This window comes from Anastrepha ludens, chromosome 3 (assembly GCF_028408465.1).
Source record: "Anastrepha ludens isolate Willacy chromosome 3, idAnaLude1.1, whole genome shotgun sequence".
Taxonomy (NCBI): domain Eukaryota; kingdom Metazoa; phylum Arthropoda; class Insecta; order Diptera; family Tephritidae; genus Anastrepha; species Anastrepha ludens.
Genome location: NC_071499.1, coordinates 102,718,461 through 102,732,741, shown reverse-complemented (window position 1 = coordinate 102,732,741; position 14,281 = coordinate 102,718,461). Strand labels below are relative to the sequence as shown.

General features: G+C 36.8%; 1 protein-coding gene across 1 annotated transcript; it reads right to left on the bottom strand.

Moving 5' to 3' along the window:
- Positions 1–5,945: 5,945 nt before the first annotated feature.
- LOC128858630 (lipoamide acyltransferase component of branched-chain alpha-keto acid dehydrogenase complex, mitochondrial) lies at positions 5,946–12,989 on the bottom strand. The gene is made up of 6 exons (XM_054095054.1): positions 12,705–12,989; positions 10,793–10,908; positions 10,129–10,702; positions 9,666–10,064; positions 9,509–9,580; positions 5,946–6,376 (listed from the first exon to the last, which is right to left on the bottom strand). The coding sequence occupies exons 1-6, from the start codon at positions 12,783–12,785 to the stop codon at positions 6,215–6,217; spliced, it is 1,404 nt and encodes a 467-aa protein (XP_053951029.1). The 5' UTR covers positions 12,786–12,989; the 3' UTR covers positions 5,946–6,214.
- Positions 12,990–14,281: the final 1,292 nt, after the last annotated feature.

Genomic DNA, 14,281 nt, shown 5'->3' with positions numbered 1-14,281 from the left:
ACGATTTTTCAAACATTGTACAGTAAGCAGATCCGGTTTCTTAGAGAATTTGAAATTTATTGTCAGTGACAATTTTCTTCTCACCATAAGAGATACACCCAACTCTGTTTTTACACGGTCTTTCTTTGCACGTTTTTGGCGTAACACGGTTCACTAATCTATATATATAAAAGGAAGTCATGTTAGTTACACTATTTATAACTCGAGAACGGCTGAACCGATTTGGCTGAAAATTGGTGGAAAGGTAGCTTAGAACCAGGAGACAGAAATAGGATACTTTTTATCCCATTTGAACGCGTTTTCGTGAAGTCACTATAAAATGTGGTATAACAAAAACGCATCTGATATGGAATAACAAAACGCAAATGACAGCTAAATGTAATTTTGTCTATGGTTAAGTAGAAAATTTGATAATATAAATTTTCTCAGAAATATATAATCGCAGTAATTTGTATTCTCTTTGAATCATCATTATAAATGCCGCGACCAAGACGATCGAATCTTTCCCGGCAAAGCCGTAATGCAAGAAGGATACGAAACATTGCGAATGCCCGTTTGAATTGCCCGTGAAGAGCGCCGCGTTAGTATGGCTCGACTTCGTGCTTCTCAATCACAAGAGCAAAGCGAGGCAGCCCGTTAAACGGCTCGGTTGGCAATGCCCGGATTGTGCTGCCTTAGTGGAAAAGTGAAATTGCCATTATTGACGTTTTTGGAGGCGCAATGATTTTACTGTCTGGCGACTTCCGCCAAACACTACCAGTAATCCCAAGATCAACGGCTGCTGACGAAATAAACACTTGCCTCAAATCATCGAATCTATGGCGCTATGTGAAGAAACTTCAGCTGACAACAAACATGAGAGTTGCATTACCTAATGATACATCTACTGAAGATTTCTCTGAGCAATTACTGACTATCGGTAATGGTCGAGTACCTCTCGACGAATCGAGCGGATTGATTTCATTTCCTCAGAATTTCTGTAACTTTGTCTCATCGAAAGACGAACTTATCAATAAAGAATTCCCAAACATCATTAATAACTACAAAAATAATGAATGATTGAGTGAGCGTGCAATTTTAGCGGCTAGGAATAAAGATGTAGATGACCTAAACTACATAATTCAAAATGATATCATTGGAACAATGCATTCATTCAAATCCATTGACTGTGTAAAAAATGAAGATGAAGCCATCAACTATCCAATTAAATTTTTAAACTCCTTGGATGTGCCTAGCTTACCACCGCACAATTTACACCTAAGAGTTGGCTCCGTAGTAATCATGCTTCGAAACGTACGCCCACCAAAACTTTGCAACGGTACGCGTTTGGTGGTAAATAAATTGATGAACAATATGATTTACGCGACGATACTCAAAGGAAAATTCGAAGGTGAAGAAGTTCTCATTCCGAGGATCGCGATGATCCCAACCGATCTTTCGCTTGAGTTTAAAATACTTCAATTTCCGATCCGTCTTGCATTAGCCTTGACCATTAACAAATCACAAGGTCAATCCTTGAAAGCTTGTGGTCTGAATCTAGAAAATCAATGTTTCTCACATAGGCAATTATATGTGGCATGTTCACGGGTCGGAAAACCATCTGCCTTGTTTGTTCTTGCACCTGATAATAAAACAAAAAATGTCGTGTATCACAAGGTGCTTAGCTGAAGAGTGCAATCTATTAAAGTTTCATTGAAATGCTTGATTAATAAAAAAATGAACTTAATAAAATCAAAAATCTGCTTTTTTATTGCCTCCAGGGCGAAACAAAGCTCGCCGGGACAGCTAGTAAATTATAAATAAATATCAAATTTTCGTTCTTCAACGAATGTCAAAACAAACAATGTTTTTTAAGCAAAACATAATTCCTAAAAAAATGTCTTATTAAATAAAAAATGTTCGTGGAAGATTAAGTAAAGGTGAAGGAAAGGGAAGGGGATTGGTAGATTCGAAATCACACATATAGTTCTAAGATAAACTGTGGTGTGGGAACTGGCCTCCGTTCGAAGCCGCTCAAGTTGTCCAAATCAATGCGACTTCCTAACTATAACAGCGTGTTCCAGACATAACTATAGCAAGGAGAGAAGCATACAAATCCCTAAAACACTACAAAGAAAATAATACAAGAGTAACTATCTTTTCAGATAGTCAATCAACAATCAAGGCTTTAGATTCTAACTCAACGAAAGCGATGTATTTCATTTTTGTTTTGGTCCCTATAATGTCAAAATCTTTAAATAAAGATTGACAATTTTAAATTTTTTAAGCAAAATTTGACAAATTGGAAACCAGATAAATAGATAAGAACCAAATCAGCTGCTCTACTACTATCTTTCGCTCAATCTGCCTGATATTTTTTAAAAAACTCTTATTAATTTTTCTTCTCCTTAATTGGAGCGATAATCGCTGACGCGATTTTGGCCGAGTCTAACAAAGCGCGACAGTCGGTGCTAACCGGCGCCAGTGGGAAACACCAATAATAGCCAACGGATCCGCTGGATCTTTATTTGCTCCACTTTGTGTATGTCATCGTAAAGCTCATACAGCTCATTGTTCCATCGCTTACGATACTCGCCGTCACCAACGGCTCAACGGATATCGGACTTTACTACTTGCCTAGTTAGTCCAAAGTAGCACTTGTTGGCAAGAGAGATTATCTGTTGGATTTCAAGGCTGACATTATTATCGGTGTTAATGCTGGTCCCTTAATAAAAGAAGTCTCTTAAAACCTCGAAATCATAACTGCCCACACTGACGTGGGTACCGATACGCGAGCGCGCCGCCTAGTTATTTGATGACAGTGGTACTTCGTTTCACCCTCGTTCACCACCAGACCCACTCGCTTTGCTGCTTTATCCAATAACCAAAAACAAATTTCTTATACAAAACGGATTATTTATTTCATCAAATATTCAAGCATGTGCTACATTCTTCTGCATGTTTAGTATTTATTGGGTATGGGAATAAGTTTCCGCCCTCGTAAAAGAGGTGTCGCTGCTGATACTATTTTTGTGTTTGCTCTAGTAATATACTGGTGATTTGAAGGTGTATACGTAAGGTATCGATCGCAGTAGTTTACATTCGTGTGAAGCGTAAATATCCTTTTTTATCTAACATCAAAAATGTCTACATTCGTCCCGAAAAAGCATCATTATTATTACCTACCATTATTACCTTTTAAAGAAAAGTGCAGCTGAAACGTGTCGTATATTGATCAATATTTACAGTAATCACGCTTCATCAATTAGAACTTGAGAAGCGTGCTTTCTACGCTTCCATAGAGGCTGTTTCGACGTGAGGATGAAGACGCATGTCGAACCCTTGATGATATGTCTAAAGAGTTGGATGTTGACAGATCAACCGTCGGTAAACGTTTGTACGAGATGGGAATGGTCCAGGAAGCAGATAGCTGGGTGCCACTTCAATTGAAGGAGAGGGATATCGAGAGAACGGCATAAAAGAAAAGGTTTTCTGCATCGCATCGTCACTGACGATGCAAAATGGATGTATTACGATAACCCTAAGCGTCGAAAATCTTGGACCCTGTCAGGTGTACCAGGACCATCCAAATGCATGCTTCAAAAGTTATGTTGTGCATCTGGTGGGATCAGAAGGGGTCATCTATTAAGAACTCCTTAAACCATCTGAAACCATCATTGGCGATCGTTACCGACTGCAGCTAATACGTTTGAATCGAGATCTCAAAGAAAAGATGCCGGAATGGGACAGTAAACATAACATAACGGATTACCATCTGTTCTGATCAATGCAGTCAGCCCATATTGGAGAGCGGTTCACTTCTTACGAAAGCATCGCAAACTGGCTCAATGAATGAATCAAATTAAAAGAACTCGAATTTTTCATCAGAGGAATCCGCATGCTGCCTGAAAGATGTAGTAAAGTTGTAGCTTCCAGTGGCACATACTTCACATAATATCATGTATTTTTTAATTGTTTAAATAATTTGTAACTTTGGCTAAGAAAGGACGGAAACTTATTCCCATACCCAATAAATACCCAAGTCAGAAAAAACTATCCCATGACTTTATGGGGGACAGTCCGGTTTTGTATTTACCGGTGGTATAGGAGACAAACTAATTAAGGATACGGTACACTAGACAGGGCTAGTTTAATGGGCCGGCAGCACTTGGTCGGGAAAAACCCGAGTCATTCCGGTAACGTAGAACCGGCTGCCATGGGAATGCACAGCATGTGAAGGCACCCCGCACGACACTAACCACCTTTTCACATGCCCCATCAAACCCACTCATCTAACACCTCTCTCCCTCTGGACCCAACCCGTCGAAACAGCTAGTTTCCTGGGCCTATCGTTAGATGAGCTAGACGAAGACGACCGGTGATTACACTACACTGACAGGGCGACGATACTGCTACAACAACAACAACAAACTGATTAAAATTTTTCTGTCCAACTCTTCTACTTGTACGTATGTATATCTTGGCATTCCACAAAAGTTTCTAGATACATTTTTCATTTTTGGAATTCTCTGATGTTTCGCCTTAAGAAATGAAAAACATAATAATCGGAACTTCATCTGAAGGATTTAAATTGCTTCATCTTTCTTCTCAGGTCAGCAAAGGAAACTAAATCAAAAGATCAAAAAAACGGCGGTTCATTAACGTACCTCATTCCGGTCATACAATATGAACATAATATCGAACAGTAGAGGAGATACTCTAGTGCTTAGTACCCTCATTGTCTTGAGATACTCAACTCTTAACAGATCTCAGTTCTCAAGAACTTCTTTTTACTCCTAAAATACTCAAAAACTCTCAAGCAGTTCTTCGCGGGCACACCGGTCAGGTGTGTCAAGCTGATGTTTTAAGTTCGTGGCATAATTAGTCATAGGTCATTGAGTATAAGAAATATTTTACATTCCTTCCAGTTGGCAAAAGTTTGGGAATGTATGGCACTCGCTAAGATTAAGTAAACTCTCCCTCCAACTTCATGGATCCATCTAGAAGCCGCCTGTCAAGGTTCGATAATGCAGCGAAACTCTCGTTATAGCACAGCATATCTCTGATTCTGTTGTGGAAAACATGGTATTGAAATCGTTATTCAAGCAAACCGTTAGAAATATGCAATCCAATTTGCGGCGAATTCCTTGTTCAGTGTTTCTTAGCCTCAGAAAACTGAGATGTAGTTTGTTTGTTAAACGGATCTGCAGTTCGCATATTTTTTTCTTATTCGGAATCTCCGAAGATAACATACATAATTGCTTTATCGTGGATAAAATATCCCACACATAAATAATAACTTTTTGCGATATTACCGTTTCATTCGAGAAAGACTCCGAATACCAGGTATTTTTATGAAGAGCCTTTTCATGGCAGAAATACACTCGGAAGTTTGCCTGCCGAAGAGGGCCGCTATTAGTACGGTCTATTCTTCTATTATTTGATGTTCATGCACGGAGACTCGAACCAACGCACACCAGAATGGTAGTCATGCACCAACCCATTCGGCTACTGCGACCACCATAGCCATTGGATTTTATATGTAATCCAATTTCAGGCCCAAACAATTTCGACCAGAAGAGAAAGAGATATTAAATAACTTTATGCATGATGCGGGATGGTTGTATTGCTCGAGCCATCTTCAAATACAAGGTGGCGCAAAATTAATCGACAAATTCGTTTTTGAATAACTTTTTTACTAAAGAAAGTATTTTTATTTTCACCTTTACGCGCTGCATTGCTTGTCTGTGTGTAAACTGTAGCTGCCTAGTTCACAAATGTCAAATATGATTGACGTACGACGGCATTAGCAAAAATTATAAAATCTTCCGAAAAGGTGATTAACTGTGTGCCATCTTGTGTAATAAGTACATGTATATATGTATATACATTTCAGCAAGAACTGGGTCTCCCTACCAACTAAGAAAACGTGTTCTTTATTAAAAAAATAAATGCAATATAAAAACTAGAATCAATTATTCGCTTTATACATAAACCAGTATTTTCTAAAAATATTTAAATGCCTTTGACACAACAAGTAACAGGTATATCACCCATAGATTACGATTAATAGATCGGAGCTTAAAGCTCGCTAAATGCACTTGGTAAGGTGCACATCTTGGACGATGAGAACAAGATGTTTCCCTTTTTAGCTAAATTATGTAAATAAATGCAGCAAACAGCCTTTCAGTTAAATTGAGCTCATAGAGTTTTCCGCCAAGGGATCATTAGAGTATTAGTTTAGCAAAAATAAAGCCGGATTCTCCAAATACTGTTTCCACAGATTAGAGAATTTGGCCATGGTGACTCCATCAATAATGCGATGATCTGCACACCAGCTGACATTCATCACGTAAGCTTTAACAACTTCATCTTTTTCGTTAAATCGTGGCACAGCCTGAAAAAAGATTAATTGAGATTTTCATTACTACATTTCATATAATATAAAATTTACAGTTATGATTATGATATGCATCTAAAATACGATATATTTGATGGATTTTAAATTAATGCAGTCACAGGGTCCTTCAAGCTCAAGTTTATTTTCTAACAGTATTTTCTTTCGGCGTTTTTCCCGAATAACGGTCGCCCTCGGCAGGCAATGGCAAACCTCCGGGTGTATTTCTGACATGAAAAAACTTCTCATCAAAATGCCATTTCACTCTCAAAACTTTGATGCACCAGAGCACTTAGTTTTGCATACCGAAAATAGGTATTTTTCAATACCAAACTTTGAACACCCTGGCTTTTTGTGGATGTAAAATCCCGCCAAACACATCTCAAATTCCAAAAAAAAAACCATATGCCATTAGGAGTCGGCTTAAAACTGTTCTTCCATTTGTGGAATATCATCAAGACGCACGCCCCAAATAAAGGGGAAGCTCGGTCAAACATTCAGTAAAGGTGTAGGAGCCAATTATACACGTAGAAGCCCGATAAGTACAATTGGAAAATTTCAGCAATGATTGCACTTAGCGAAAAATTGCACTTTTGCGAATTTCTCCTGTGGATCGAGGAATACCTAGGGAAAAATATTTTAACTCTATTCAATGCAATTAATGAGCTCAAAAGGTCGCTATATAAGAAAAATGAACACATATTTATTGAAATTAATACAAAGAGATCAATGCGGAAGGACATATGAGTGTGTGGTCCAAAATTCAATTTTTTTTTTTTTTGGGAAAAACTTTGTTATTTTCGATTGCGTTTTCTCGTAACACTTTTCAAGTGCTTTTGATCGGATATCACACAGCCAAAAATCGATTCATGCTGGACTTTTTCGGTTGTTTCTTCTTGAGTAGTATCTTCGGGTTCATTGGCTTCACTATCACCGTCATCTATTCCAATTTCATCTGTGTCTGCTTCACCCACATAGTTTTCGACCATCTCATTTAACCGTTGTAATCCTCCAACAAGAAGGGGGTCGTCAATTTCGATATCCAATGGCATATTGTCTGGATTAGATTCAATAATCGCGTCAACTGTTGGGCTTGTACCCAATACGCTTTTCCAGCATTTAGCGATCGTTTCAGGGAACAATTTCCCCCATGCTTGGCTCAACATGATCACGGCGGTTTTCAAATCAATTTTCTTCAATAGTTCATGTAATGAAGAATCTTTTTCACTAATTATGGTTTCCATTAGCAATGTTTTGTATTGAATTTTTGTCAAGTTAATAACACCTTGATCCATTGGCTGTAAAATCGCTGTGCAATTGGCCGGAAAATACATCACTTCGATCTCACCACGAACTAATTCTTCTTCGGGCGGATGAGATGGGGCTTGATCCAGCAAGAGTAATGCTTTGGGTGGAACATCAGTTTCTTTGGCGAATTGTTTCACTTCTTCGACAAAATTATCAAAGAACCACTTTTTGAAAATATCCCGCGTCATCCAAGCAGTCTTGTTGCTAGCATAATTCACCGGTAGACGAAAATTTTTAAAACAACGCGGATTCATAGATTTGCGATCGTTAATGGTTTTATTTTGTGGATGCCATCACCATTTGCACACAAAAGAACACTGATTCGATCTTTTGAAACTTTGTTGCCTGGAGCACTCTTTTCATCTTTCGAAACGTAGGTTTTATTTGGCAAAAGTTTCCAAAAGAGCCCCGTTTCATCAGCATTATATATTTGTGATGTTGCATATCCTTTTTCAGCGATTTTCGCCGTAAATTTTTCCTTAAATGGCTCAATGGCTTCTGGATCACAAGATAATCATTCACCAGTCACAGTCAAATAGCGAAGTCCGAAGCGTTTCTTGAATCGCGAAAACCATCCATCACTTGCATTGAATTGTTCTCCATCCTTTTTTATTTCATCAAATATTTTTAATGCTTTGCTTTTCAATATCAAGCTAGAAACAGGAGCATTTCGTCGCCGCTGATTCATGAAAAACTGGTACAAACGCTTCTCGAGCTCTGGATGATTGCCAAACCGCAAAGTTTTCCGTTCATTTCCAAGTGAAAATGAATTGTATGAATTTTCTTTTAATGAACGGGATTGTTTTTTATTCGGCAAATCGTTGCGCAATCAACTTTGTATTCGAATGCAAGATCTCGTTGTTTAACGCCTTTTTCAATTTTTTGGAGAATCTCATCTCTTTCTTTCAATGTAAGAAAATGTAGATTCTTTTTCCCTTTTCCCATGATTTTATTTGATGAAAGCAAAAAAAAATGATTCAAACTCCGAACGATTGTTTTACTCTCAGGAACCAGCTTGAAACTAACGCGTGTTGAATGTCAGAAACGATTCGATGCCATATTTTATGATATCAGCGCTACAATTTTACAGTTATTTGTAAAAATCAAAAATAACAAAGCGTGAGAACAGTGTTTTTGGTCGCAATAATTCCTAAAACCATAACTGTGCATAGCTAATTATAAAGCTGTGTCTTCGCGCGTGATGAACGCAAATACATTGCCGTATTAAGTAAAAAATTTCTTCGAACAAGAATTCTTTTGCGCCCGAAAATTGCAATTTTTTATTGCTCTTTTCGAGTTTTCTATGGACTCAAAATCGAATTGTACTTTCCGCGAAATTGCAGTTATCGGTATTGCACTTATCGGGCTTCTACTGTATATATATATTTTTTTTTTCTTTTCGTCTACTTAGATAAAGTCATTTAGATTATGTGAGGATATCATCTCCTGAAATTATCACCTCCGCCTGAAAATATCATCTCTTCAAATTTAGTTTTAGAACAACAGCCGCATACTATACTTTAATGACAAGAGCATACTAGAGGGCCGATTCGGACAATTCATGCCAGCTCCATTCTGGGTTTATTGAAAGAACTGAGTCTGGATGAGTTGTTGAGAAGAGTAGAGGATACGAGAAATCCTTAAAGCGAAGTGCAATCACATATTTATTCATTTATTTAGTCGAGTCGTATACCAATGACTGGTTGCCTGATTTGAGCCGATAAACAAAAAATATAAAACCCTTACTTCCGACTGTATAGTGATTTTAAAGCTGAATTTAAATAAAAATTTGTTAAATAAAATTATTTCAATTTATATGCCTACCTTCGTGCGTCCCATGGCACCGATGGCTACTTGTGGCGCCATAATACAGGGATGAGTATAAGTGCCGCCAACCTAAAACAATATTTTTAATATATACATACATACATACATACATACATCCATACATAGGGGAGGTTTTTTTCCACCAGTAACTTACCACACCAATGTTCGAAAGAGAAAAGGTGCCATCAGCAAAATCTTTCGGGGTTAAAGCACCATTGCGACCCCTTTCGATTAAGCCATTCAAATCCTTGGCGATTTCTAGAATATTCTTAATCTCACAATTCTTAACATTGGGCACTACTAAGCCCTGAGGAGTGTCTATCGCCACGCTGATATTGTGTGCAGCTTTATATATTACCTCCTCCTTCTCAACATTCAGTGAACTATTTAAAATAGGATACTTCAAGAGTGCAATAGAAGCAGCCTTGATGCAAAAAGGCATAAAGGTTAGCTTAGATATACCTCTTTCGCTGGCTACGGGTTGTAACTGATAACGAAAATCCATCAGTTTTGTCATATCAACTTCATCGCTGTAGGCAAAGTGAGGGATTTTCTAAATTTTGAATTGGATTAGTGCACTTGATTTGATTTTTTTTTTTTTTTTTCAAAATACATACCAAAGATTCAGACATAGACTTTAGCATCGCTTTAGGTACTCCTTTCAATTGTTCAACACGGTCAGCAACAGCAGATTTACGCTTTTCGTCGGATTGTGTTTCAAACAACTTGGCAATCGTTGGATGTGGTACATTGGTGCCAGCTGGCAATTGCCCTAAATACTCGAGAACATCCCCTTTCAACACACGTCCTTGTCTACCTGTCCCCGATACCACAGAAAGGTCCACTTTATTTTCCATAGCCAAACGACGCACAGCGGGCGTTGCAAGGGTTATATGACGCGCCACATCCTCGTCGCTAGCGACTTTTCCAGATGCCGATTGTGCAGAAATCTTGTTTATTGAATTGGAATCCGCATCGGAGCTTGACTCAGAATCGGAGCTCTCGCTATCACCTTCTTCCTCGACCTCAAAATCCAATAATGGTTTGCCGACCAAAGCGATATCATCCACTGGATGATATAGTTTCACGATTTTTCCATCATAACGACTTGTGATTGTAACGGATGCCTTATCGGATTGCACTTCACAGAGGTTATCGAACTGTTCTACAGTGTCACCGACTTTGACAAACCTGTAAGTAAAATAAATAATAATAAAATAATAAAATAAAATAAATAAAATCAATAACATTATAATGGTACTAAAAATTGTTGTTTCTTACCATTCCTTCACAGTAACTTCGCGAATGCCCTCACCAATGTCGCTGAGTTTAAATGACACTAATTTTTCCATGCAGGGTGTCAAGCTCAGGTGCCGAATTTGAGTCGCTTTGAGAGGCTGAAAAGAAAATTAAACTACTTTAAAAAGACAAAACAATTTTCATTAGATGGGCAATGGCGCTGTCTTACAGCGTTGTGTAATTTTTTTGAACCTGTATGAGAATTTCGTGTACATTTTTTCTACAACAGTTTAGAAATATTTAGATAAAACTTTAAGTATTGTACATAGATATGGGAATATATGTATATCATTTTTGACAACACTTTGTTCATCAAAGAATCAGAGTTTCATGCGGTTTGTATTGATTTAACCTGGAAAAATACCTTTATTTTCACCAGATTCAATATATATGTAGAAAGATTCTTATACCTTGAACTTGAGAATTGGGAAATAGTATATCGTGGGTGAAGTCGTAAAAATACAGGTTTGACAAATTAAAGAGGAAATCCGCAACTAACACAGAAACGAAATGACAATTTGGCAACAAATCCCGCTAATTCAACCACCGCGACCGAAAAACTCAAATTAATACTAAATACTGAAATTACACAAACACAGAATTGGTGCCTCAAATCGTGGAATCGGCATGAGCCTCTTGAGTAGCTTACCAGATCCACATATTTTTCCGAAAATTAATTTTCGAATTAAATGAGACGAACTGCATTGGCCCTTGTTTTTAATCAGCTTTCTACAAGCTTCAGAGCCATTACAATAAAAAAAAATTTAAAGCCCCGATATGATTATCACTATTTAGATACAAGCACAGGCATTACATTCAACGTTTTCCTCTGATCGAGCTCAAGTCATGTTGTCATTATTAAAATATTTCTGAAGTAAAATGAGGCAAATTTCAAATGGTACTTTAATCCAGAAAATAAATCTGTACGAAGAGGAATCCTAGTGAATGTCAAGGTGTTAGTCTGATAAATCACATAACCGGTCATAGCCCAAGGGTTTCGAGATAGTATTTCCAGAGCTATAAAATGGTAAGCGAATAAACACACAGCAATCAAACTTGTTAGATAATGTATCCTGAAAGTATTCAATACTTTAGTAGCAGAGTAAAATAAAGATTCACTCTGCGTTGAAGAAATTAATTGGAAGGCCTAGCTTGAATTTAGCTAAAATTCGATTAATAACTATGCTCGGTATAAATGCGGCTTCAGAAATTATTTAAAGATATATTATATTCTCTGTTGTTGTTGTAGCAGCATAAACATTCCGCATATTTACATACGGTGAATGCTGGTGGAGTGACAGTCCTTGGCCGGTTATAAATCTAGGTCGTTTCGGTAACGTAGAACCGACTGTCGTGGAAACGATTCTCTATATTCTCTAAATCATATTGGTGCATTTATAATTCCAAGGAGTGACTTATAGCCGAACAGATGGGCTAAGTGGTAAAATACTTAACATTTCATGATAGTGACAGTGAGTTCATTTGAACCACTTCAACAGTATTCCTTTAAAAATGTGCTGTTACAACAACATAATATTTTTGTGCATATTTGTGTACTAACTGACGTTTTACGTGATACGAAAATTCAATGGATAACTTTTTTTCAACCACTAAAAAATTTAAAAATAAATATCGAAATATATGTACGAGTTTTGCTTTAAATTTAAACATTTTTTTGGAAGGCTACATACAAAGGTCAATATGTTTATATACAAATGTGGTATTTGTGAGTTATGCAATTTCCAAACGATTGCTGTATCTACTTATTTTCAAATTCTTATACGCATTCCAATACTGATTTTGAATAGCATAAATATAATGTGATACTTTGTACTTAGCTAGTAAATAAAATGTGTTAATGATATTTCGGTATTTTGCATTTAATTACACGTACTTTCCGGCAAAATTTCACCGAATGAGGTAAATGATTTTTTAGAATTGTCACTGCACCATTTCTCAAGAATATGCGAGACATGTTTAAGTAGACTTAACGGCTATATAATGGATTTAACTGGTATGCTACCGAAAATATAAATTTAATTTATCTTAGGACACTCCAATATTCAATATTTACATATAATTGCTAGTACTACTTCACTTTAGAAAAACGTGAACAAGAAAAATAAAGAAACTATGTGCATTGTACAAATAGACAGACATCCGTTCTTATCATTATCTGTCAAATCTGTTTGTTGTTCTTCTACAGCGAAAACTGTCAGACACATTGCCATGATCAGTGATCAGTGCTGCCGCTATCATTTTAGTTGGCATTTTTCCATTCATTTTGGAATTTGTAAATTTCGTAAATTTATAACTCTACTTTTTTTCAAATCACTTTAATTTCTACATGTTTCAAACAAATACATTTTTTTTAAGTTCTCATATCAAAAATTAGTCAACAAATGGCATTGATTGTTATATTTGCTTTTCGCTAAGGTCTGAAAAATAAATGAAAAGAGATGATGTGAAAGCATAACCGAATGCTTATTTTATCAAATTTTTATATCAATTTGTAGAACGTGGAAATGTATCTTAATTGTTTGTGTTAGAGAAGAAATAATAAAACCATTGTCATCGCTAAGACTACTCAAAGTAGATATACATAGTAGGTATAACACTCTGAGCGGGATGATATTGAAAAACAATGGATTTTTTAGAAAAAGTTGTATCATTGGAATAATGTAATGTCAAACAAATATTTTAATATTTTAAAAGATGCGAAATATAAATTTCTTACCGATAAAATTACTTAACATGAGACACAAATATTTAGTATATTTATGAAAAGAATAACCAGTGTGAATATGAAGCCTCTTATGATAGACCAACAATTTTTCGAATAGTGGTCACATCTCGTCAGGCAATTGTAGCTAAGTGCATTTCTGCCATAAAAACAGTTTCTCATTAAAACTAATTGCCATTCCGTGACGATTTTTCGAAAGTTCGCTCAAACTTTGACAGGAAATAGCGGCGATTTTGGTTAAGTTACAACTGTCATATTTGACAGCAATACCTATTTAGTCTCAACATTATATATATATATATATTTGGCGCATACACCCTTTTTGGGTGTTTGGCCGAGCTCCTCCTCCTATTTGTGGTGTGCGCCTTGATGTTGTTTCACAAATGGAGGGACCTACAGTTTCAAGCCGACTCCGAACGACAGATATTTTTATGAGGAGCTTTTTCATGGCAGAAATACACTCGGAGGTTTGCCATTGCCTGCCGAGGGGCGACCGCTATTAGAAACATATTTTTCTTAATTTTGGTGTTTCACCGAGATTCGAACTAACGTTATCTCTGTGAATTCCGAATGGTAATCACACACCAACCCATTCGGCTACGGCGGCCGCCGTAGTCATGTCCGATAAGAATTTTAATAGTTATTCCCAGTTTTTGCAAGTAGTCATTCGTTAACGGCAGAAATATTACCATCAATCGAAAATTGAGAAAACAAAGTTATAGTTCGAA

Bases quoted from the DNA above. Each gene is read 5' to 3' on its own strand.
- LOC128858630 (XM_054095054.1), bottom strand. From the start codon at position 12,785: ATGTCTCGCATATTCTTGAGAAATGGTGCAGTGACAATTCTAAAAAAT. The intron at 10,065-10,128 runs GTATGTATTTTG...TTCAAAATTTAG, and splicing joins AGTCTATGTCTGAATCTTTG to AAAATCCCTCACTTTGCCTA. The intron at 6,377-9,508 runs GTAGGCATATAA...ATCTTTTTTCAG, and splicing joins GTGCCATGGGACGCACGAAG to GCTGTGCCACGATTTAACGA.